The sequence below is a fragment of the Scardinius erythrophthalmus genome (genome assembly GCF_964197995.2).
Source record: "Scardinius erythrophthalmus genome assembly, chromosome: 1".
NCBI lineage: Eukaryota > Metazoa > Chordata > Actinopteri > Cypriniformes > Leuciscidae > Scardinius > Scardinius erythrophthalmus.
This window is the reverse complement of record NC_138221.1, coordinates 70617799-70643769: the sequence shown is the minus strand read 5'-3', so window position 1 is coordinate 70643769 and position 25971 is coordinate 70617799. Positions and strand designations below refer to the sequence as shown.

At 38.2% G+C, this 25971-nt stretch overlaps 1 protein-coding gene across 3 annotated transcripts in view; it reads left to right on the top strand.

The window, feature by feature from the left end:
- Window positions 1–25971, top strand: part of prkcab (protein kinase C, alpha, b) — a 197520-nt gene that overhangs the window by 51150 nt on the left and 120399 nt on the right. For all 3 annotated transcript variants that reach the window (XR_014030079.1, XM_081363977.1, XM_081363976.1), the window contains exon 3: window positions 20496–20578. Coding sequence is in view for 2 of the 3 variants with exons in the window: in XM_081363977.1 (XP_081220103.1) it covers window positions 20496–20578 (83 nt within the window). In the remaining variant the exon portion in view is untranslated. The remainder of the gene's footprint in view (window positions 1–20495; window positions 20579–25971) is intronic.

The following is a 25971-nucleotide window of genomic DNA, read 5'->3' as shown; positions in this document are numbered from 1 at the left end:
ACTTGAGTGTGAATCTCATCTAGTGGAAACTTTTGGTACTGCAGCAAAACTAAATCTGACTGAAAGCTCATTTTTTGAGATATCAAGCTCAAATTTTGAACACAACTTGTTTAGATTTATGGCTTTCATTTTCTCACAGTTATAGAGCAAAAATTTTGAAAATATATATATTTCATATAAAAATTGCAAAGAGGATTTTTTTCCCCATTATTCATAACTATAAGCGTAAAATTCTGTAACTTTTTTTAAGTTCACCTTTTAAACCTTTTGTTCACTTCAGCAATAATCTGCCAAGTGTCGTCTTTGAAAAGAGATCAAACTTCAGTCTGTCGCTCTAAAGATATTCAAGATTTACCACAGCTTAAGCTGGATATTTAATCTTCAGGTCTATGCTCAAAAAGTGAATAAATGGATTATAAATACAGCGTAAATATAATTTGGTACCATAAAATCCCCTAAAATACAAAATATTAAATAAATACCCAAAATATAGTACATTAATTTCATTGACAAAAAATAATAATATACGGTCATTATTGACCGACGTGCGAAAAGCACCAGCAAACCGCTCTAGTTTGGTTGACTTTATTTTCCTTTGGCAGTTCATGTGCTGTAGAGCTTTTCACTTCATGAGGCCGTGTGTGTGTGTAAGTGTGTGTGTGTGTTCATGACCGTATCATCTGTATAACACTATCAGTTCTCTCTGATAGCTTTATACTTGGCCAGGCATATTGCAATTGTATTTTTTTGTTGTTCTTAAAGTCCCCCTGGAGTCAATCAATCATTGTATTCCTTAAAACTCATCTTTGATCTCGAAAACGACATATTTAAATGTTTTTTCCTTGGAAAAAAAATATTCATGCCTTAAAATATCTTGAATGTAACTCGACACCCTTGCCTCATTTAGTATGCGCGGTTGTATTAATATGCAAATGAGTATGAATATAACACTATCGAGTTCTCTCTGATAGCTTTCACTGCTCGTTTTATCTCAGGTGTGGCGTCTCCGTCTGTCGCGTGCGCTACAGGTGCGCTGGTTACCTGTCAGTCTGTTGCCATGGCGCGCTGGTTACCTGTCAGTCTGTTGCCATGGCGCTGTCGTTACGCAGGGATAGAGTGACTGTGGGATGTGTAAACAACAGAGCGGGTCAGTTTCTCACCGCCAGACTATAACAGGATCGTTCTTCAGCCCCATGAAACTTTGAGGAGAACTTGACACACAGAAAAGGAGTAGGACTCGTGTGCCTGTTGTTGTCGGACAGCCTGTGAGATGTGTACATGTGTGCTGTGTGAGAGAAAGCAGTAACCTTAGCCTGTGTGTGTGTGTGTGTTGTGTACTCAGTTGTGAGTAGTGCTCTTATGTGGCAGTCAAATATAGAGAACTAGATGTACCGCATGGCGGTACAAAATATGACCTGGCTTTGAGGCCTGCACTGGCTTTCCACAAAAAGAAATGACGTGGAGCAATTTGGCTGTATTGCATGTTTATGTATATACCTAAAAAAAAGTAGTAGTACTGTATGTGCATGTCTGTATGTGTGTGTGTGTGTGTGTGTGTGTGTGTGTGTGTGTGTGTGTGTGTGTGTATTTGTGTGTGTTTGTGTGTGTGACAGTTAGGGTTGCCAACTTCAGAAAAGGAAAATGCGGGATAATCGTGGTTATTTATAGGAAAATGAGGGACACTCAAAATATTTGTACTGTATCACACAGTGTACGTCATTTCAGTGTCTGCAGTTAAGTTTGTGTTTAAAAGGTTATCAGACATAAACACATTTGTATTGCTTAACCTATTTATGTATTTAATTCTAAAAATAATTTTAATGTCATACATGAAAAAAGTCACATTACAAACAAACCATAGTTCAAAATAACAGCATTTATCTAAAATAGAAAGCTTTTTTAACATTACACACTAGGCTTAAAGTTCAAAAGTTTGGGGTTAGTAAGATTATTTTTTTTGGAAAAAAAAAAATAAAGAAAGTAATTGCCTACTTTTATTCAGCAAGGATGCATTACATTAATCAAAAGTGACAGTCAAGATAATGTTACAAAAGCTTTTTATGTACTTTCTAAAAGCTTTAAAACATTAATAATAATCAGAAATGTTTTTTGAGCATATTATTCCCTCAGGTAGATTACATGTTTTCTTGCGTGGCTGGATGTTAGACTCATGAACAATAATCACGTTGTTTGCATTCGGCAAAATTGATTAGCCGAAATCAAAACGTGGACAGTGAAAGGAAATTACCGTTAGTGTGAGACGAGTCCGGCTTGAAGCGGAAGCGACCAGACGGCAGAGGATGTTCGCAAATCAAACAATGATTTGTCTCAAAACAGTGATTAAAAAAAGCAGTGATTGGATGATGACAGGTGTCGGTGATCATTCTCAAGTGTTGTGGTCAGCACTGCTGCTGTTGCTGTTGTATCAGTCAGTGGTTTATCAGCTTGTCAAAAAACGGGACACGGGAGGTCAAGCACGGGACAAATAAATTAGGCCCAAAATACGGGACGTCCCGCCTAATTCGGGACAGTTGGCAACCTTAGTGACAGTATCATCCTAAACCAGCAACCCTTCGCTCAACACCACCATCTACAGGCCGATGAGTGTACAGTCACTATATGTGCACATAAATGAATTTATTTTATACCCCCCCATGGATGAAATTCTACGAAACTTAGCATACCCCCAGAGGATGTCAAGTTAATCATACACATGAAATATGGTGCAGTTCTGAACATCTCAACTGAAGATAGGAGCGATTAAAGCAGAATAATATTGCATTTTCATTTTTTATGGGAGGGGCGCAAATCACAAATGAGTGATTATGGGCTAGGTTGATGTGGGCCCTTAAGAGCAACATACCATAAAAATGTCTTCATCCTCGGTGCCACGGTTCAGGTAGTTATTTAGGAAAAACAACATTTTTTGGGTTTGGGGGGGCCCAGCGCGGGGGGGGGGGGGGGGGGGGGGGGCAGCGCGCGGGGGGGGGGGGGATTGGGGGGAGTGGCCCCCGGGGACCAAACGAAATTTTTCCGTAAAAGTCTAGTGGGGCTACATGCCCACCAAATTTCATGTTCCCCGGTGTTTCGGTGTCCCTGGTATCGTTGACGAAAAATTCAGTAGATGATGAAAAATAAAAAATAAAAAACGTTGACAATCCCTATATGACCGCTTCGCTAGCTACGCTAGCGGCGGTCATAATAATGGCTGAACATTACTGCAAACATCTCTTCTTTTCTCTACTTGCTCTGTTCCTAGGCATCATAAGCATTACTACACTAAAGCTTATTCGAAAAAAGAAAGCAGCAAAAAGTCAAAAATCATATAGGTCAGACAACTGTTATGACGAAATATTAAAATAAATAAATTATTGAACGGAAAACAGCATTTATAGTCACTGCTTATGTATATTAAAATCTATTTTTCACCAAATCCAAGTTGTGGTGCGAGAGGACGGGAAGTGAAGTTTTTATTTTTAAATATATATTTAAGATGTGTACAGTCACATGTATTCAGGGTGTAAGGGAAGAACACTTTTCTTTGTTTGTTACACCACATTTTTTGTCATTATATTGAAAATTGTATAGAAGATTTCCAAAAACATCATGAATTCAAAGAGAATTTTCTAAGAACTTGGCATATGCATTTTTAAAGGAGGTCGTTTTTTTATATTTCCTGAAATTGTGCTTATAATGTTAGGTGCATTTTTTTTTTCTGAACAGGTGATTGATTATTATTAAAATTGTGCTCCTCTTTAGTATTTTTTTCCCTGTCTCAAAGTTGATCTTTCCCACCTTCATACTCAGGGATCTATGGAAGCTTGTTTCTGCCATGGAATAAAAAATAAATAAGGTAATTGTGACTCAGACTGCGTGATATAAAGTCATAATTGCAAGTTAAGTCAGAATTCCGTGATATAGTCAGAATTGCGAGATATAAAGTCAGAATTGTGTGATATAAAGTCAGAATTGCGTGATATAAAGTCAGAATTGCGAGATATAAATTCAGAATTGTCTGATATTAAGTCAGAATTGCGAGATATAAAGTCAGAATTGCGAGATATAAAGTCAGAATTGTCTGATATTAAGTCAGAATTGCGAGATATAAATTCAGAATTGTCTGATATTAAGTCAGGATTGCGAGATATAAAGTCAGAATTGCGAGATATAAATTCAGAATTGTCTGATATTAAGTCAGAATTGCGAGATATAAAGTCAGAATTGCGAGATATAAAGTCAGAATTGCGAGATATAAAGTCAGAATTGCGAGATATAAAGTCAGAATTGCGAGATATAAATTCAGAATTGTCTGATATTAAGTCAGGATTGCGAGATATAAAGTCAGAATTGCGAGATATAAATTCAGAATTGTCTGATATTAAGTCAGAATTGCGAGATATAAAGTCAGAATTGCGAGATATAAAGTCAGAATTGCGAGATATAAAGTCAGAATTGCGAGATATAAAGTCAGAATTGTGAGATATAAAGTCAGAATTGCGAGATATAAAGTCAGAATTGCGAGATATAAATTCAGAATTGTCTGATATTAAGTCAGAATTGCGAGATATAAAGTCAGAATTGCGAGATATAAAGTCAGAATTGCGAGATATAAAGTCAGAATTGTGAGATATAAATTCAGAATTGTCTGATATTAAGTCAGAATTGCGAGATATAAAGTCAGAATTGCGAGATATAAAGTCAGAATTGTGAGATATAAAGTCAGAATTGCGAGATATAAAGTCAGAATTGTGAGATATAAATTCAGAATTGTCTGATATTAAGTCAGAATTGCGAGATATAAAGTCAGAATTGCGAGATATAAAGTCAGAATTGCGAGATATAAAGTCAGAATTGTGAGATATAAAGTCAGAATTGCTTGATATAAAGTCAGAATTGTGAGTTATAAAGTCAGAATTGCATGATATAAAGTCAGAATTCCGTGATATAAAGTCAGAATTGCGAGATATAAAGTCAGAATTGCGAGATATAAAGTCAGAATTGTGAGATATAAAGTCAGAATTGTGAGATATAAAGTCAGAATTGTGAGTTATAAAGTCAGAATTGCGAGATATAAAGTCAGAATTGCGAGATATAAAGTCAGAATTCCGTGATATAAAGTCAGAATTGCGAGATATAAAGTCAGATTTGTGTGATATAAAGTCAGAATTGCGTGATATAAAGTCAGAATTGCGAGATATAAAGTCAGAATTGCGAGATATAAAGTCAGAATTCCGTGATATAAAGTCAGAATTGCGAGATATAAAGTCAGATTTGTGTGATATAAAGTCAGAATTGCGTGATATAAAGTCAGAATTGCGAGATATAAAGTCAGAATTGCGAGATATAAAGTCAGAATTGCGAGATATAAAGTCAGAATTGCGAGATATAAAGTCAGAATTGCTTGATATAAAGTCAGAATTGCTTGATATAAAGTCAGAATTGCTTGATATAAAGTCAGAATTGCGAGATATAAAGTCAGAATTGCGAGATATAGAGTCAGAATTGTGTGATATTAAGTCAGAATTGCGAGATATAAAGTCAGAATTGCGAGATATAAAGTCAAAATTGTGAGATATAAAGTCAGAATTGCGAGATATAGAGTCAGAATTGTGTGATATAAAGTCAGAATTGTGAGATATAAAGTCAGAATTGTCTGATATAAAGTCAGAATTGTGAGATATAAAGTCAGAATTGTCTGATATAAAGTCAGAATTGCGTGATATAAAGTCAGAATTGTGAGATATAAAGTCAGAATTGCGTGATATAAAGTCAGAATTGCGAGATATAGAGTCAGAATTGTGATATAAAGTCAGAATTGTGAGATATAAAGTCAGAATTGTCTGATATAAAGTCAGAATTGTGTGATATAAAGTCAGAATTGCGAGATATAAAGTCAGAATTGTCTGATATAAAGTCAGAATTGCGAGATATAAAGTCAGAATTGTCTGATATAAAGTCAGAATTGCGAGATATAAAGTCAGAATTGCGAGATATAAAGTCAGAATTGCGAGATATAAAGTCAGAATTGCGTGATATAAGGTCAGAATTGCTTGATATGAAGTCAGAATTGCTTGATATGAAGTCAGAATTGCGAGATATAAAGTCAGAATTTTTTTATATAAAGTCAGAATTGTGAGATATAAAGTCAGAATTGCTTGATATGAAGTCAGAATTGCGAGATATAAAGTCAGAATTGTCTGATATAAAGTCAGAATTGTGAGATATAAAGTCAGAATTGTTTGATATAAAGTCAGAATTGTGAGTTATAAAGTCAGAATTGTGAGATATAAAGTCAGAATTTCAAGATATAAAGTCAGAATTGTGAGATATAAAGTCAGAATTGTTTGATATAAAGTCAGAATTGTGTGATATAAAGTCAGAATTGCGAGATATAAAGTTAGAATTGTGTGATATAAAGTCAGAATTGCGTGATATAAAGTCAGAATTTTGAGATATAAAGTCAGAATTTTGAGATATAAAGTCAGAATTTTGAGATATAAAGTCAGAATTGTGAGATATAAAGTCAGAATTGTGAGATATAAAGTCAGAATTGTGAGATATAAAGTCAGAATTGCGTGATATAAAGTCAGAATTGCGAGATATAAAGTTAGAATTGTGTGATAAAGTCAGAATTGCGAGATATAAAGTCAGAATTGCAAGATATAAAGTCAGAATTGCGAGATATAAAGTCAGAATTTTCAGATATAAAGTCAGAATTGTGAGATATAAAGTCAGAATTTCGTGATATAAAGTCAAAATTGCTTGATATAAAGTCAGAATTGTGTGATATAAAGTCAGAATTGAATAATAATAAGTCAGAACTTGCAATTGTGAGTTATAAAGTCACAATTCTGAGAAAATAAAGTCAGTCTTTTTATCCCTCAGATTTGGACTTTATTACTCGCAAATGCGAGTTTATGTCTGCGCAATTTTGAGAAATAAAGTCAGAATTGTAAAATGTAAACTCTCAATAATCTTTTAAATTGTTTTATTCCATGGCGGAAACAAGCTTCCACAGGGATCTGTTCAGTGTTGTAATGTAACGGAGTACAAATACTTCGTTACTGTACTTAAGTAGAAATTTCACGTATCTGTACTTTACTTCGTTATTTACATTTATGTCAACTTTCACTTTTACTCCACTACATTTCCTAGATAAAATGTATACTTTTACTCCGCTATATTTCCACTAAGCATCTTCGTTACTCGTTACTACAAAATAAAATCAGAAGAAATGTGTGCGACTACAATAAGGGAGGTTTGGCGAATCACTGCTCCTAGACTGCAGTACGCACGGCGCGCGCTCTATTTCAGCGTAATGCTTGTTTGTTGCCATGCCAAAGGAGGGGGAAGCACAACTGAAACCGCCATGGAAGCACGAGAACCTGCCGGAGGACCTGGAGCACGTTTAACTTACAGAGCTGCCAACTCTCACGCATTCACCGTGAGACACACGCAATTGACTTTTTCCACACGCTCTCACGCCTCACATCAATTTTCTCACGCACAGAAAAATCGCGAAGCAAAGAGGACGACCGACAGACTAGACAGAGCAGGTTACATTATGATATAAAACATTTTTTTTTTAACTCAGATTATGTCAATTTTATTACGAAATTCAAAAAATAAATACTGTTTTGGCGCTTGTAAATGTTACGTGACAGTCTGATGACAGATCCCTAGCTCAAGTGAACCGATCATCTGTACTAGCTAATAGTAAAAAAAAACATGAATACTGTTGAAAGATACAGTAGGCCTATAACTTACCGAAATGTTCCTTATACATAATATCGATCAATAAGTGTTTTTCATCAGCGTGAAGAGGTCAATAACATAGCTGGAGGACAATTATGTCACATTTACCTCAGGAAAGCCATTTAATAATAGGCTATAGCACAGTTGGCAAGACAAATAAATAGCTATAGAGAGTATTTTGCTAAATATGTGTTCTATATTACATATTTATTATATTTTACTTATATCATTAAAGTTTTTATTATAATAAAAAAAACGCATTCTATTTAATTATTTTTAACCTTAAATAATAGCCTACTACAAGCTAGGGCTCTCTGTATGTTTACAGCATTATAGGGATTTTTTTTAATTTTTTATTTTTAGAAAAATTAACGCAGATCTTGAGTAGCCTACCTAATATTTATACAAATGAGTCAATATTAAATCAAATCACAATTGAATTGAATTGAAATAATAAAAAAGCGTAGCTTACCAGAAATTATAAACATTGTAACATGTCACTAAACCTAATAAAATTCAGTTTAATTACAAAAATGTTAGTGACAATCACAATACACTTATTGTGATGCAATTTTTTTTTTAACAGCTAAAGGTACATGCAGTGGGAGATAAACGATAACACAAGTAGCCTACAGTGCAGGCTACACAGTCCCTCCAGTTTTTCGCGTTCCGTGATCGCTGAATTCAACGCATAATCAAAAAAAAAAAAAACTTTTACTTTTACTTCAATTACTTAAGTACATTAAATATCAGAAAATTACTTTTGATACTTAAGTACAGTATATATCAGATACTTTAAGACTTTTACTTAAGTAATATTCTAAAAGGTAACTTTCACTTCTACCAAAGTCTTTTTCTAGTACAATACTTGTACTTTTACTCAAGTATTGCTTTCTAGTACTTTATACAACACTGGATCTGTTATCATTATAATATACAACTTTAGTCATTTGTGTGTATATAATTCAGTCATACGATAGGTTAGGGTTACTTGTTTATTGTATGGACTGTGTAATCCCATTAAAAGTAAGTAAACTGAGTGTTTTTACCTGAGTGAGACTAACCCTGGCTCATCCGCGCATTAAAGCCCCTGACAGACTGAGAGAGTGAGTGATAGTCATTGTTGTGGTGCTCTGTAAACTGCTTTGTGTAATGGCTCTGTTTAATCTGCTGGCTTTTACCTGGTTGAGTGGAGAAAACAAAGCTTGTGTTGATTAATGAGAAGACACCTGATGAAGCACCATCTGTCCAGCTAACTAAAGCATCTCTGTCTAGCGCTGAATCTATCATCCTTGCGGAAAAGACCATGCATTTCCATCCTGGTCCTGGCTGGCATGGTGCTTACGGTTAATGTTGTTCAGTACAAGCCCAGCACGGTTGTTCAGGTGTTCGACTTGCAAGCTACACGAATTAAGCAAACTGTGGTGGTTCCCAGAGTGGTGTGCTCATCATCAGTGTAATATTCCCGTTTGGTCTGCCCTCTTTAACTTTATTATCTACTTGAACTCGAAAATTATCCTCCACCTTAATGTTTATTAAAATGTATTATCCACATAAATCCTAAATCTTGCTTGGGGCTTTGCTGCAAAATTAAGTTAGTGTTGATATATCACTCAGTGGGATAAACAGTGTATTCAAGCATAATCACCAGTGTTGGGGAACACATTACAAATTACATAATCATCATTTTTCTAGTAACTAGGAAAGTAACTGTTACTTTTTCAATTAAGTAACGCAAGTTACTTGGTTTTCCAGTGTATAAACTGACACCTTTCCAGTCCCCATGTTGATATAAATCATGAGTTAGTGCAGAGGCGTTGTGTGTGTGTGTGTGTGTGTGAACATGATGGTTATTGAAGTTGGAGACTAAATATGTGCAGGTATGTACTCATCTCACTCAAAAACAGATTCAGTATTCCTCATAATGATTAAAACAGTGAATATTACGCAAACCTGCAATAGTTAAATATGTAAAATAACACAAATATATATTTAATCTCACTTTATTAACCAGTATCTTCACTGCTGACCTGATAATCCAATTCAACAATACGAATAAGCAAAACAATGACTTTAGATGAACATCACTTTCTCACAGGTTCGCGTTTAAAGTCTATGTAGAGAGAATTGTGTCGTCTTAGCGGCCCCTAATTTAATAACAAATGATTGTTGCGACGGAAGCGAATCAATCATAACTAACTTTAGCTGGAAAATAACTTTACTAAAGAACCGCTATAATGCCAAAACAATCTGTTACCATAAATTATACGTTTATCTCTGTAAAGCTGCTTTAAAACAATCTACATTGTTAAAAGCGCTATATAAATGAAGATGACTTGACTTGACTTGACTTGTTTCTTTGTGTTTGTGTTTCCTTAGGCTTATTCGTTTCACTTTTGATGTGAAAGTGCCTTTACATTTGCCAAAAATAAAACTTTTGGAGGGGTTTTTTGTTATTAAAAAACATTCAACCCAGCCCGGGTGAGAAAAAGTAACGCAAAAGTAACATAATGCATTACACAATTAGTCACTTTTTAGGGAGTAACGCAATATTCTAACACTATTTTTAAAAGTAACTTCCGCTACATTTTGAAATTGACTATGAGTACCTCCCTTCACAAAATATATGAGTATATACAAAATATATATAATATGAGTACCTCCCCTTATTAACCCTTTAGAACCGGCTGTGTCGTCGCCGACACACACCAGCAAGTTGTATTAATTTTACCGTAACTCTTCAACCGTTTGCACTATCAAAACCATTCAAATTGCCCCTGACAGTAGATAACATGCACTTTTCGGAAATATACGGCTTATTATGGTAATTTCATGCTTCCCATCTGCAAATGACAGCAGCTTTCTGGCAGAGCGGGAAGGAAGGATTTGAACAGAGGGATACAAAGCGCGGATTTGAACAGGTTAGAGTGTTTTGGATTGCATAAAATAATAAAAGAAATGAACAAATACATGGCGAAAGAAGTGTTAGACAGCAGAAGAGGGGAGTGGGATGATTTTTAATGAAACTTGGGAGGCGGATGGCCGTTACTCTTTCTCGTATCTTAGCATATGATGTGTGCCTATGTTATGCATGCATTTGTATGTGTGCGTGTCTCAAAAAAAATGTCCTGAATGAAAACTGTGCAACCCAATGTCACAAGAAAGACTTGTATGTATTATAGTTCTTTTTTCAACTTTAAAGTGTTAGTTTCTTTCGTTCGTGATTTTTCTGTTGTTTTTTTTCTAAATAAAAATCAGTAAACTTATTCTCGTTTTTTTTTTTTTTTGTCTATTTAAATTCTTTTTACAAACTCACCACACACAGTAATGGTCAATAACTGTAATTTGTTGAAAGCTAATCTTTTTTTGAAAAATATGACACCTTGCACATGAAGATAACACGAAGATTTACAGTCAAAAAAATCTAAATATGTGAAAAACACGTATTTTAGCTTCAGGTTCTAAAGGGTTAATGTGTGCTATCTAAAGGAAAGATTTGCATCATTTGACCGCCTCGTGTCTACACTGTTATTCAGGATCCTGACACAGAATACTGACTTCTACAAACTGCTTTTATCCGCTGAGTAAATGGAGAAACAGCGACATACCAACTTAAGTTTGTGCTTGCTAACATGACTGCTTGTATGCCAAAGCTCATAAATGAAGAGAAGACTCAACTGAATGCATAAGATGTATGGAAATCAGTTAATTGGATTTACACAAATACAACTGCACCTGCCCCTCTTAAGATTGATCAACAGATCAAATCAAGTCAATTGTATAGTGCTTTTCACAATACACAGTGTTGCACAGCAGCTTTTATCCCATGAACATTCCCCTGAAACCAATGTATTTGTAGCGTTGCGACGGCGTGAACTCTTGTGTGTAGGCGGCTTTACTCCTTTAAGATCAGAGTTTCACATAAAGTATCTGTTGTCTTCCCAACAGAAATTATTTCTTAGTGGAATTGACAACAGCCCATTTCACCTTTCTACATCAGTTGACCTATGTAATTACACTGTGGGCTGATGCACACCAAGCCTGTCCCTGGAAATGATTGGGCAGAATTGTTGTAGTTCTGTTCATTGCAAGCTGTTGTTTATGATTCTCATCCAAGGATTGCCCTTAGGTTCAATGTCTTGCACTTATCCAGGTGTACATGTTTCATCTAGTTCACCTCATCCCTTGAGCAATATTGATATCAAACCTGATATTGATTATCCATGTTGGCTCAGCCACCTTCGCTTGGTCTAATAGAGGCACTGGCGCACAGAGATCGCGTCTCACGTGTAGGTGGGATAATGTTACAGCAAAACCAGACATCTGAAACCTATGGGGCATTCCCCTGAAAGGAACAAATAGTCTGAAGGAGGCCTGTTCCAGAAGGCTATTGTTCTTGCAACTATTCAAAGTGCAAATCATTTGCCTATCACCGTTTACATCAACAAAAGTAGGGTTTCCAGACTTCTCCAGCATGTACTTTGGTGGTTTGCTGAAGGGTTAAGGTTTGGGCTGTAGTCAAAACCACCTTTGTCGAGTCCAAGACAAGTCCAAGACCAGGACTAGTCGAGTCCAAGTCAAGACCAAGTCCAAAGAGGTCCGAGTCCCAAGTCAAGACCAAGTCCAAAGATGTCCGAGTCCCAAGACAAGACCGAGTCCAGGATAGGAAAAAATAGTCTTATGCATGACATTGTCAAGACAATCATTTTGGGCTATTATTTGTTGATCTAAAAGCAAAAACAGTGTCAAATAGACGACTCTATTTTTAAAAATATAGCCTATAGAAATTAAATCATTATATAATAATGAAATAATGAATGATTTTAATTGTATTTAAAATAATTGACTAATTCAAAAAACAAAATATTATATAGGCCTAAAGGCGCACACACATTCGTTTCGACTGTCTGATCAGCCTCACATTCTGTTCCTGTCAGTCATACACACGATGTCAACCAATTAAACTGCATTAGGGAGGGCCGAGCCAACACACACACACACACACACTCTAGAGATGCAGATAAACCGCGGATCGGGTGGATGACGTGATGAAAAATAATATTTTAATTAAATTCGGGCAGGTGGCGGTTGAACCAATCAAAAGAAAAAAGTTTCATCAAGCGTCAACGTATGTGTGCTTACTGGGAACATAATAAAGACACCTGGACTCGGTCGAGACCAAAAGCTATATTTGGCAAGACCATTGGCCGAGACCCAGACAAGTCCGAGTCCGAGACAAGTCCGAGACCATAGAAAAACAGTCTCGAGTCCGGACTCGAGTACTACAGCCCTAGTTAAGGTCATTGCAAACGAGTCCGAAATTTTCACACGTTAAAAAATAAATACGACCTCACATTGGTTCAATCACGTTTACACACTGCCTTTAGAAACTTTCGTACATCATAAAAAAGTTCGGATCAGGTTCGATTTCCTGCATTTTGCGCATCCGTAGCAAGCATTTTGAGAGGTGTTTTGACAATTCAGAGCCACCGTACATTACAAGCGAACGCCAAAATCCAGAACCGTTCACGGAAATTGCTGGTCTTGTTTATAATATGTGGCTCCAGTATCGCTAGCAAAGCATCAAACTGAGACACAGATTCCTAAAGTAAACTCTGAATCTCTCGGGATAATCCTGCAGCGAACTCTCCTTCCACTCTACGCAATCTCGGGATTGGATGGACCCAATATTTCCTCTTTATTTTTCTCTTTTTAAAAAGAGAGAGGACAATAAAATCATCCTCACTGCTCGAAGACTCCATTTTGTATTGTTTTGTGATTTTTTTTCCGTAACAGATTAATTAATATGCATTGCACTCAGTGTGCAAAGACCTTTAGGCTTTCATTTAGTCCAAGGCTTTCACACAGGATTGTCAAGGCATATCATAGCTTAGACAAAGTGCCCTCTAACTCTGTCTGGGCTCATTTTGTGTGTCATGGCTTCACCTGGTGTCTTGTTTAAGGTTATTCCCTTTGAGCAAATCTGGCCAGGATCAAGTGTGAGAACCTGCGTCCATCGTTGCACATTCAGTGTTAGTGACACTCCAGCTGTAGCGAATCTGGCTGAAATTTTGCGTGATAACGCTTTGGTTGGTAGTGAATGAGACTCTTTGTGCTTCTGTTATAATTTATTCAGCAGGTTGGGGCAGACGACCAGAAGTGTCTGCCAGAGGAACGTTTAACAAGACTTGAAGAGCAATTACGAGAGGGTGCTATTCAATCTCATTGCTTTCCCTCAGAGATAGAGACGTTGCCAGAGAAAACAAAGCATTGATGGGTCGTGCCCTTGAAAGACTGAAGCTGCTGGTGCTGCTCCGAGAACAGATGTTACCACTAGATAACAACCAACAAATAACCATAAATACTAATATTCCCTTATAAGCCACAGTCACACACTCCCTCGCTCTCTGTGTGTGGTTGATCAGGCATTGGCTTTGAATTTTGCTCAAATATCGTCAGCTTCCACAGCTTCACTTCTTCACATATTGTACACCCACGTGCAGATATGAACTGTCCTTATGTGTTGTATAAGAGGAAGACGATTGTCATACAGCTGTGTGGCATCTCCATCCCTCAGTGACACAAACGTGCTGTGAAGATGATTGATTCACACCTGCGCATTCACATCTGCTGAGCTCCACTTATATGTACCTGTGACATCTGGAGTGCAGGACTGATGGATTCCCCATGTGGTCTTGACAGCAAACACACTAGTCTCCTGCTTTTATTTGCTTCATCGTCCCCAAGATGGTATTTGAATGTTACCATGCTGATGGTTTCCAGCAGGTTTTTAATTGTGTAACCTGTCGGAGACTAATATGTTTACCAAGCGGCAACCTCCCGGTCTCTGTCTTGAATCCAACAGGGAAGTGATTGATTCATCGACTGGCCACTAGAGACATTCTCCAAAAGAGAGTCAATCCCATAGACCCCCATGTTAAATTCCCAACTTTACTGCAGAAAAAAATATGTTTACAGCCTGGTACAAAAAGTGGTTTATAGCTAATTTTGCCCTTCATGACGACTGTGAGAGGGGTGCATTTTTTTTATAACTCATCCATTTAAATTATATTAAGCCTTAAATTTCTGCATAATTAAGGGCGTGGCCACTTGAGTGACAGGTAGTTTGTCGCTGATGTCACTACTAGCCGTTTGTCTGCTTTCCATTAGCGTCACCTCATCTAATCCTCCTCGCTGCACATTTTCGGTTTATCCGGGAGTGACGCGCTGCCAAGATGGCGACGCCTGGCTCCGCCCACTTTGTGCTTCAAAAATATGGGCTCTTCAGAAACATACGAGTGACGTTTTACTTATGACTAAGTAAGTTACTTAAGACATTTACATATGTCTCAGTGAGAGTCTTCCTGAAGATGTCTGAGTGATTGTCTTCCCGAAGATGTCTCAGTGAGAGTCTTCCTGAAGATGTCTCAGTGATTGTCTTCCCGAAGATGTCTCAGTGATTGTCTTCCCGAAGATGTCTCAGTGATAGTCTTCCTGAAGATGTCTCAATGATTGTCTTCCTGAAGATGTCTCAGTGATTGTCTTCCTGAAGATGTCTCAGTGATAGTCTTCCTGAAGATGTCTCAGTGAGAGTCTTCCTGAAGATGTCTCAGTGAGAGTCTTCCTGAAGGTGCTCAGTGATTGTCTTCCTGAAGATGTCTCAGTGATTGTCTTCCCGAAGATGTCTCAATGATTGTCTTCCTGAAGATGTCTCAATGATTGTCTTCCTGAAGATGTCTCAGTGATTGTCTTCCTGAAGATGTCTCAGTGATAGTCTTCCCGAAGATGTCTCAGTGATTGTCTTCCCGAAGATGTCTCAGTGATAGTCTTCCTGAAGATGTCTCAATGATAGTCTTCCTGAAGATGTCTCAGTGATAGTCTTCCTGAAGATGTCTCAATGATTGTCTTCCTGAAGATGTCTCAGTGATAGTCTTCCTGAAGATGTCTCAATGATTGTCTTCCTGAAGATGTCTCAGTGATAGTCTTCCTGAAGATGTCTCAATGATAGTCTTCCTGAAGATGTCTCAGTGATAGTCTTCCTGAAGATGTCTCAATGATTGTCTTCCCGAAGATGTCTCAGTGATTGTCTTCCTGAAGATGTCTCAGTGATAGTCTTCCTGAAGATGTCTCAATGATTGTCTTCCTGAAGATGTCTCAGTGATAGTCTTCCTGAAGATGTCTCAATGATAGTCTTCCTGAAGATGTCTCAGTGATAGTCTTCCTGAAGATGTCTCAATGATTGTCTTCCCGAAGATGTCTCAGTGATTGTCTTCCTGAAGATGTCTCAGTGATAGTCTTCCCGAAGATGTCTCAATGATTGTCTTCCTGAAGATGTCTCAGTGATTGTCTTCCTGAAGATGTCTCAGTGATTGTCTTCCCGAAGATGTCTCAATGATTGTCTTCCTGAAGATGTCTCAATGATTGTCTTCCCGAAGATGTCTCAGTGATAGTCTTCCTGAAGATGTCTCAGTGATTGTCTTCCCGAAGATGTCTCAGTGATAGTCTTCCTGAAGATGTCTCAATGATAGTCTTCCTGAAGATGTCTCAGTGATAGTCTTCCTGAAGATGTCTCAATGATTGTCTTCCTGAAGATGTCTCAGTGATAGTCTTCCTGAAGATGTCTCAATGATTGTCTTCCTGAAGATGTCTCAGTGATAGTCTTCCTGAAGATGTCTCAATGATAGTCTTCCTGAAGATGTCTCAGTGATAGTCTTCCTGAAGATGTCTCAATGATTGTCTTCCCGAAGATGTCTCAGTGATTGTCTTCCCGAAGATGTCTCAATGATTGTCTTCCTGAAGATGTCTCAATGATTGTCTTCCCGAAGATGTCTCAGTGATAGTCTTCCTGAAGATGTCTCAGTGATAGTCTTCCTGAAGATGTCTCAGTGATAGTCTTCCTGAAGATGTCTCAGTGATAGTCTTCCTGAAGATGTCTCAGTGATTGTCTTCCCGAAGATGTCTCAGTGATTGTCTTCCTGAAGATGTCTCAGTGATTGTCTTCCTGAAGATGTCTCAGTGATTGTCTTCCTGAAGATGTCTCAATGATTGTCTTCCTGAAGATGTCTCAGTGATAGTCTTCCCGAAGATGTCTCAGTGATAGTCTTCCCGAAGATGTCTCAATGATTGTCTTCCCGAAGATGTCTCAGTGATAGTCTTCCTGAAGATGTCTCAGTGATAGTCTTCCCGAAGATGTCTCGGTGATTGTCTTCCCGAAGATGTCTCAGTGATTGTCTTCCCGAAGATGTCTCAGTGATTGTCTTCCCGAAGATGTCTCAATCGTTGTCTTCCCGAAGATGTCTCAGTGATTGTCTTCCCGAAGATGTCTCAGTGATAGTCTTCCTGAAGATGTCTCAGTGATTGTCTTCCCGAAGATGTCTCAGTGATAGTCTTCCTGAAGATGTCTCAGTGATTGTCTTCCTGAAGATGTCTCAATGATAGTCTTCCTGAAAATGTCTCAGTGATTGTCTTCCCGAAGATGTCTCAGTGATAGTCTTCCTGAAGATGTCTCAGTGATTGTCTTCCTGAAGATGTCTCAATGATAGTCTTCCTGAAGATGTCTCAGTGATTGTCTTCCCGAAGATGTCTCAATGATTGTCTTCCTGAAGATATCTCAATGATTGTCTTCCCGAAGATGTCTCAGTGATAGTCTTCCTGAAGATGTCTCAATGATTGTCTTCCTGAAGATGTCTCAGTGATAGTCTTCCCGAAGATGTCTCAATGATAGTCTTCCTGAAGATGTCTCAGTGACAGTCTTCCTGAAGATGTCTCAATGATTTTCTTCCTGAAGATGTCTCAGTGATAGTCTTCCTGAAGATGTCTCAGTGATAGTCTTCCTGAAGATGTCTCAATGATAGTCTTCCTAAAGATGTCTCAGTGATAGTCTTCCTGAAGATGTCTCAGTGATAGTCTTCCTGAAGATGTCTCAGTGATAGTCTTCCTGAAGATGTCTCAGTGATAGTCTTCCTGAAGAAGTGGAGTGTCAGGAAGAGGAAGCTGTGTTTTGGAGGATGCAAGTTGACGGCAGTAATGAACTCACAGGGAAATGAGAGAAAAACACACAGCAGGACACACACTCTCCATTTAATCAATCAGTGTTGTCCCTCCAGTTCCTGTGTGTGTGAGTGTCTTTAGGTTACGCCTGCATATGAACATCTGACTGTGGGCAACAGATCAGTTTCAGGCGCCAGTGATCCGCCTACACTCTAAAAAATGCTGGGTTCTTTCAACCTAAATGTGGGTCAAATATAGACAATCCTAGCCATTGGGTTAAGTTTTTAAATGGAAATTTTAACCCAACATTTGGGTTTGTCCAAATTTTACCCAAAATTGGGTTAAAACAACCCAGCATTTTTTAGAGTGTACCTATTCAGCATTTTTAGGCATCATAGGCTCCTGGCATGAATATTGTTTTAGAAGGTCGGAAGAAACATTATCCAGTCTTTTATTGGCCTAAAGCAAACACAACACCCCCCACCCCCCAGTTCAGCGCAAATCCCACCTTCCAGCCAATTTCATTGGTTACGGATAGGGTTACGGATAGGGTTACGGATAGGGTTAGGGGTTATTATTATGTGTTGTAGTATTAGGCATTCAGCACTGTGCTTGACTTGAGTAACTCTTTTCAGCACAGAGGTTGGGCTGAACTGGTTTGGGAAAAACGAAATCCAAGATGGCGGACAAGTTGAAACGAGTGTAAATTATATTCGTATTTAATGCTGAAAGCAACAAATAAAATAGTTTATTGGAATTTATTGTGAGTTGAGTCTCTCATGCACTTCCTTCCATCACACTCATCTTAGACGGCATTATTCACCCACTATGATTCAATTGTGTTATTAGTTCATCACAATTAGCATGTGTCATGTTTTCATATCGTCCAATCACTCATATTCATAGATACATGTCTCATCATTGTCATCACTCACACTCAGTCTGTCATGTGTCAGGATGATGTAACGGGCTGAGACGCCACGCTCGACACTATAAATCTAAATGACTGAAGCCCTGAGATATAAATTGAAGGGTGGTGTTTGTATGGAGCTGTTGGATTGGAGTCATTCCCAGCTCTCGGCTGTTTGTGGGAGGCGTTTGAGCCGATAATGTAGCTGATGCTGGTGACATTTAAACAGATCTCCCCTCTCAGCTGTGTGTAATACAAGAGACCAGCACAAGAGAACCTTCCAGCAACCTGTGAGGACTCTTTGTGTTTCCACTTTACTGTTCATTTCACGAGAGAGTTGTCGTTCAATACGTTTTAATCAGGACAAGCACTAACATTCATTGATTTATTTTCAGTTTCTCAGTGTTGCATTGAATTTTACAACTATATACTGTATATATATATATAGGAAATGTATCTTTATACATTGTTAAAGGTGAAGTATGTAAGATTTTTTTGTTAAAATACATTCTCTTAACCCAGTTCATTGTTATCTCCCCCAACAGTGTAAACATTGAGCCCCAAAGCACCATCAAAACATTGAGAGCGCCCCGCTCAGGGGTGTGTTTCCCAAAAGCATTGTTAGCCAACTATTGTCGCAAGTTCTGTCGTTATCAGCTTAGTTCAATGAGTCTGTGTTTCCTGAAACCAACATGGTTGAACGATCAATTTGCGACAATATGGTTTCGGGAAACAGTCGTGACTCGCTAGCTGATTTCTTCAACGATGCATCGTTCTGTGGTAGTGAACCAGCGAGTTACGACTTCGTACGGGAAACACACCCCAGATCCATCAATCTCTTTCCATCTCAACCAATAGCGTGAGTTTGGGGGCGTGGCTACTGTAGCAGGCGGAGCCAGACGGTGTTTAGCCACTGTGGGTCCATTAGTGGCACATCACATGGGAAAAGACATTCAGCACTAGTTGAAGCAGTAGCACCTCAATGCCGTCCACAAGATCCAGGGGGCGGGGTTGGATCCACATCTAAGGGGTGGAGATTGGTAGGTTTAGGGGTGGAGATGGGTAGTTTTAGGGGTGGGTTTAGGGATCAGGTATATGTACGGTGGGAGGAGTTGGATCTGGATCCAACTCCTCCCCCTGGATTTCGTGTTCTGCAGTGAGGACCATCTTAGTTGAAGTGCAAGACAAAACTCACTGCATTTAGACCGTCAAATATTTAAACAGGTCACAAACACGTCAAATCAAAGAGCATTGAGATACAACATCATCATGCGACCGTTCAGAAAGACAAATGGACCTGTTTATAGTTTTTACTTTGACGTGTCCAGTGTAGAAACAGTGATTAGAGAGATCAACTAGTTTGTCTAGATTTTTTCTTAAATATGCATTTTGCTATTTTGAATCAAAGCCTCCTTAAACTTTGCTGTTGTCAACTCAACATATCCCACAATCCTTTGCGTTCCATTCTGTGACAGTTGAGCTAAAAAAATAAAGATGGCGTCTGAAAGTTGTGCTTGGTGGTCAAGTTTGTGTGTAAATGTACGTTTTTGACCGTTTTCCACTTTTGATGTCATTTCTAGCGAGAAATTACTGTTGTAGTAATTAAATTTTAAATTCGTTTTCACCAAAGCTCGCTCTATTTTGATCATTAAAGCGTTTCGCTGCCTCAGAAGTCTGTCCGAAATCAGTTTTGTGAGATACCCCGCCTGCAAATTAATAATGAAACTGGTATCTAGAATCACAGAATTTCAGTGGTATTTATAGGATTGATATTTGATTTGTATATGAAACAAAAGTGTTTATGTTTTTGATCTAATCTCCCCTTTCTTCTCATCCACAGTGTGCTGTTTTGTGGTCCACAAACGCTGCCATGAGTTTGTTACGTTCTCCTGTCCAGGGGCCGACAAAGGCCCCGACACAGATGTGAGTAAATGCTTGTATTTCTCTCTCTTCACACACACACACACACTTGCTCACACTGCCATCAGCATTGTTAAAGAGCTGTGTTTGTTAAGATCCGTGTCTATTTAGCATTATAGTCGTCATGTATTTAAAAGTAAAATTCATGCTGAGGAGAAAGAGTCCTCCTCCTCTCTCTCTCTCTCTCTGAGAGTGTGTGTGTGTGTGTGTGTGGTCAGATTTGACCTGCTGGCCCATGCATGTCCCCTGAGTGCTGCTTACTCAGACATCTAACCACACAAGGCCAGTTATGTGCGGTTTCTTTTAACCCTTCATAACCTGGTGATTAAGCAGAGACGTATGAGAGGATCACATGCTTGTTGTGGTTGTTTTAATGGGTCTTTAATCGCTGTAAGATTGGAAGTTCAGAATGAGTTTTTGCAGTATGTTCAATGTTTACTTACATCCATATAGTACATTTGTATATCATTCATTTCTTTAATTATTTTGAAAGTGTCAATTTTTGCCCTTAGATTGTAGCATCATTTAGAGGAATAATGAGCTTGTTTCCTGATGTCGATCCAAAACACAAAAGGAGAAATTCAGCAAAATGTCCACGCTACCCTTTTCCATACGCAGACACGCAGACCAGAGCTGTTTCTCAATGTCAAGGATACTTCCTTGGCAGGACTGGTCCTTCCAAGTCACTTCCTTCAGAGGCTAGACGAGGCTCCTCTTTAGCATTCTACTGTCTATGGTTTTTCAACGGCTTTGGAACAGGCTAGCAAGTGCACGTCAGTGCGTCATTACGTCAGTGAAAATGAAAAACAGAGCGTTGCTATGGTCGCAGTTCTGTTCACTCAGGCAATATAATCGTTTTTAAATCAATAAACTCCTTTTTAATCATATTGATTATTTGACTGTCAAGTGTGTTTAAACAGTGCAGGTCAATTTGACCCATAACATGTAATTATTTTTTTTAAAACAAATGTTTGGTAACGTAAATATATTTACATTTGAAAGCATATGACCCGTTAACGCTCCGACTCCGCGTTAGTCCGTTAACGTCCAACATTTTGAATTTTTTTAACAAGATAGCAAAGCTGCGTGCATAGGATTGTGGGTGATTTGAGAGCGCGAAGGCTACACATATGCATCCTTTCCTGTGTATGGGATATTTTTCGAACGAAGGACTGAGTCCTTGGTGGAAATTCCGAGGATCCTCGACATTGGAACAGTCCTTCGACGGATGTCGATGACGTAGCATCCTCGAAATTCTGGCTTCCGAGGATCCTTCCTTGACATTGAGAAACGCCTCAGATGTCCAGATGCTATCAAGCTTTAAAAAAAGCTTTAAAAAATGCAATGAAATTATAATAAAAGTATTCTGAGGTCATGTTGGTTTTGGGTAAGGAACAGACTAAAACATCTTCCCCTCCCTGCTGAAAAATCCAGCATAAACTGGCATGAATTCAATGCTGGTTAGTGCTGGTTTATGCTGGTTAGTGCTGGTTTAGTGCTGGTTAAGTGCTGGTTAGTGCTAGTTTTGTGCTGGTTTTTGCTGGCTGGTGCTAGTTTAGTGCTGTTTAATGCTGATTAGTGCTAGTTTAGTGCTGGTTTATGCTGGCTAGTGCTAGTTTAGTGCTGGTTAGTGCTAGTTTAGTGCTAGTTTAGTACTGGTTTATGCTGGTTAGTGCTAATTTAGTGCTGGTTTAGTTCTGGTTAGTGCTGGTTTATGCTGGTTAGTGCTGGTTTATGCTGGTTAGTGCTAGTTTAGTGCTGGTTAGTGCTAGTTTAGTGCTGGTTTATGCTGGTTTAGTGCTGGTTTATGCTGGCTAGTGCTAGTTTAGTGCTGGTTTATGCTGGTTAGTGCTAGTTTAGTGCTGGTTTAGTGCTGGTTTATGCTGGCTAGTGCTAGTTTAGTGCTGGTTTATGCTGGTTAGTGCTAGTTTAGTGCTGGTTTATGCTGGTTAGTGCTGGTCCAGGCTTGTTTATGCTGGCTTAGTGCTGGTTTATGCTGTTTAGTGCTGGTTAGTGCTAGTTTAGTGCTGGTCTATGCTGGTTAGTGCTGATCCAGGCTTGTTTATGCTGGTTTAGTGCTGGTTAGTGCTGGTTTATGCTGGTTAGTGCTGGTCCAGGCTTGTTTATGCTGGTTAAGTGCTAGTTTAGTGCTGGTTTATGCTGGTTAGTGCTTGTTTAGTGCTGGATTATGCTGGTTAGTGCTAGTTTAGTGCTGGTCCAGGCTTGTTTATGCTGGTTAAGTGCTAGTTTAGTGCTGGTTTATGCTGGTTTGTGGTGTTTTAGTGCTGGTTTACGCTGGTTAGTGCTTGTTTAGTGCTGGTTTATGCTGGTTAGTGCTTGTTTAGTGCTGGTTTATGCTGGTTAGTGGTGTTTTAGTGCTGGTTTACACTGGTTAGTGCTTGTTTAGTGCTGGTTTATGCTGGTTAGTGCTGGTTTAGTGCTGGTATAGTGCTGCTCTGATTGGTGGACCAGCATAGTCATGCTGTTCTCAAGCAAACCGGATTTGGTGAAGCTGGTCTTGCGGGGTTGAGTGTAAGTAGGCCAATTGTCTGTATGCAAGCAGGCTGTTTGGAGACAACCATTGTTTTTGCTTGGATATTTCTATTTTTAACACATTAAGTATGTAAAGGAAAATAATATAAGATTAAAAAATATGATTTATTGAAATACATAGTTATAACTTTGTAATTTCTTTTGTTCCTTCTGTTGACAGTAGAACAGATTTTTTTTATTGTTTTAGTTACAATTAAATTGTATTATTAACCAATGTCATCTGAAGTTTTAAACAAAGTAAAAATTCAAACGTTTCAAATGATCAAAGAGTTTGTCTCCTGTTTCAAACAATTTACAAACAAATCAGATAAAAAGAGCTTGTTTACATTGAAAAACAAAAACATTTAGAGATATGAAAACAAAGAAAAATGCCAAATAGCAACATATTCATAAGCAGTCTGTTCACTAACAGGGGTTATGAGAAGAGCTCTTGTTAAGAAAGAGCTATTGGTAATAAAAGCTCAAAATGGAAAGTTGCTGTTTTCAAAGACTTTAATGGTCATTTGGGAACTCACATGTCAAAATCCAGCTGTCAGTCCCTGATTCCAAAAAGTGCACTTAGTAAAAGCCGTCATTGCAGCAGGAGCATGAAGTATTGTAGTCAATAGTGATAGCATGCACTTTTAACTATTGCTGAAAGAGAATTAATTCAACCAAAGCCAAGTGCAAAATGCCCAGCTAAAAGTCACATAATGAAACACTGATCATCATAATGGCGACTTCAAACAGACTTCAACAACTTTTAACTGGACAGTCTTTTAAGACTGAACTTTAATATTTGAGTGACCTAACCCTTAAATGTTATTTGATGTGAATTTGTGAATTTCTTTGTCCTGGTTTTTATCTTTCTTGAAGAATTATGGGATACATTTTCCGTCAAATGTATTGCGGTCACGGATCCTGTTGCTTGTTATGCTGTTTTTCCCTTCGAAGTTTCCTCGTTCTGCACTTGCTTTCCCAAACGTAACAGTTCGAGTTTCATGTAAATTAGTAGGGCCCTATAAAACCCGTTTTATTTTTTCCCAAATTCCGTTTTTTTCCGTTTTAATTTTTGCAAATTCAGTTTTTTCCATTTCAATTTTTGGAAATTCAGTTTTTTTTTTACCCTTTAATGTTATTTTAGTCTTAAAAAGTGTGTTTTTAATGTTAATGATTAAAATGTACACAAATAAAATAGGAATGACCTTAAATTTATTGAGGTAACAAACAAAATTCTCATTTTAAGAGGTGTTAAATGTGGTTTGATTTGTTTACATTAGTGAATGTATTAGGCTAACTAACATGAACCACGAGGAATACATTTGTTACTGTATTAATCTTTGTTAATCTTAGTTGAACAAACAATGAACAGCTGTATTTTTATTATGTTACTTCACACAGTGCATTAGGCTAACTAATGTTAACAAATACAACTTTTGATTTAAATAATGTAGGCATCGCTCAAGATTTGTCAACACAGAAAACATTTCATCACTGGATAGGTTTAGTTTATTGAAAGTGTTTTTTATGTCAGCTGAATAGGCGGAACGCTTTTCAGGAACACTTTTTTTTTTTTTGCACAATTCACACCCAGCGGTCTTCCGATCTTTTACCATAATTTCAATTCTCAATTGATTTAGATTAATAAGCGCGAGGGAGCGAGAGATAGCAAGACAGTTTGAAGACGCGACCGGGCCTCTCTCTCTCTGCTCGTTCTTTCAGTAATATGCGCCCTATCGCAAGCGCAGCAGTCATACATCACTCACCGATCAAATAAGGCTTTGGCGAGACAAAAAGAGAGAGACGCGTGAGTGACAGAGAGACGGAGGGAGAGCAGGGAAAGGAAATGCAGCGGAATGAATACACCACGTGTTTTATATAGCGTAAACAAAAATAAAATTATAACAAAATGCAATGTGGTGGCGCACTGCCATGAATTAGTCTATGTGTGGGAAACACTGCGCCCAGATTTGCTTCCCCCGGGCTACATTTTCCTCAGACATATGTTTTTCTCCCACACAAAAACAGAATTTTATTCCAAATATGTAAAATTCCGGGGCCTTAAATTAGGGCAGGCATAAGCGTGACCATTGGTCCACTAGTTCTAGATTGACTGCTCCTCCTCTAGCCAATCAATGGAAGAGGGGAGTTGACATCATGGCTGCTGATGCAATGATAACAGTCAACGGGCACTCTTGTTATCAATGTTAACCTTTATGTTTAATGGTATCTTGCAGGGCTCGCAAAATCGCCTGCCCGACGTCCCGGGGCTATTGTGTTCTCCAGTCGGGCTACCAAAATGCATAACCGGCCTGCCCGACGGGCTATCTGAAATAGTGTTCGCGTCAGTCTTGTTATAATCAGATTCAGCGCGTTCTTCATCTTCAATCCGCAGCGACGCCGTGCAGAGCGCACATCAGAAACAGAGAGGACAGGGTGTGTGTGTGTGTGTGTGTTCGCCTGAGTCTCATTGGTCTGTGGTGCTCGTCAATGTCAGAATATTTGAGATGACCAATCAAATCAAAGTAGGCGGGCTTTATGTTCACAAGAACATTTGAGCAGAGCGACTCGACTTCAGTTTACGGTCAAGTGCGAGATAAGATGTAAGTAGCTAAACAAAACATTTCATATTTGACAACTTTTTTAGGTCATAAATGTTAAACGAACATAAAATAATCAGGCAAATGAATATACTTTTGTCGAATTTCACCATTTTGAACTGAAAATAGGCCTATGTAACGTGACTAATAATTCGTTTTCTGTCATTGTGAGGGGACAGTAGCATTAACAAAGCCGTTTTCATCATAGGCACAAGATTAATAATGAATGTGTACATGTTGAGAATCTATATACAATTTGTAGCC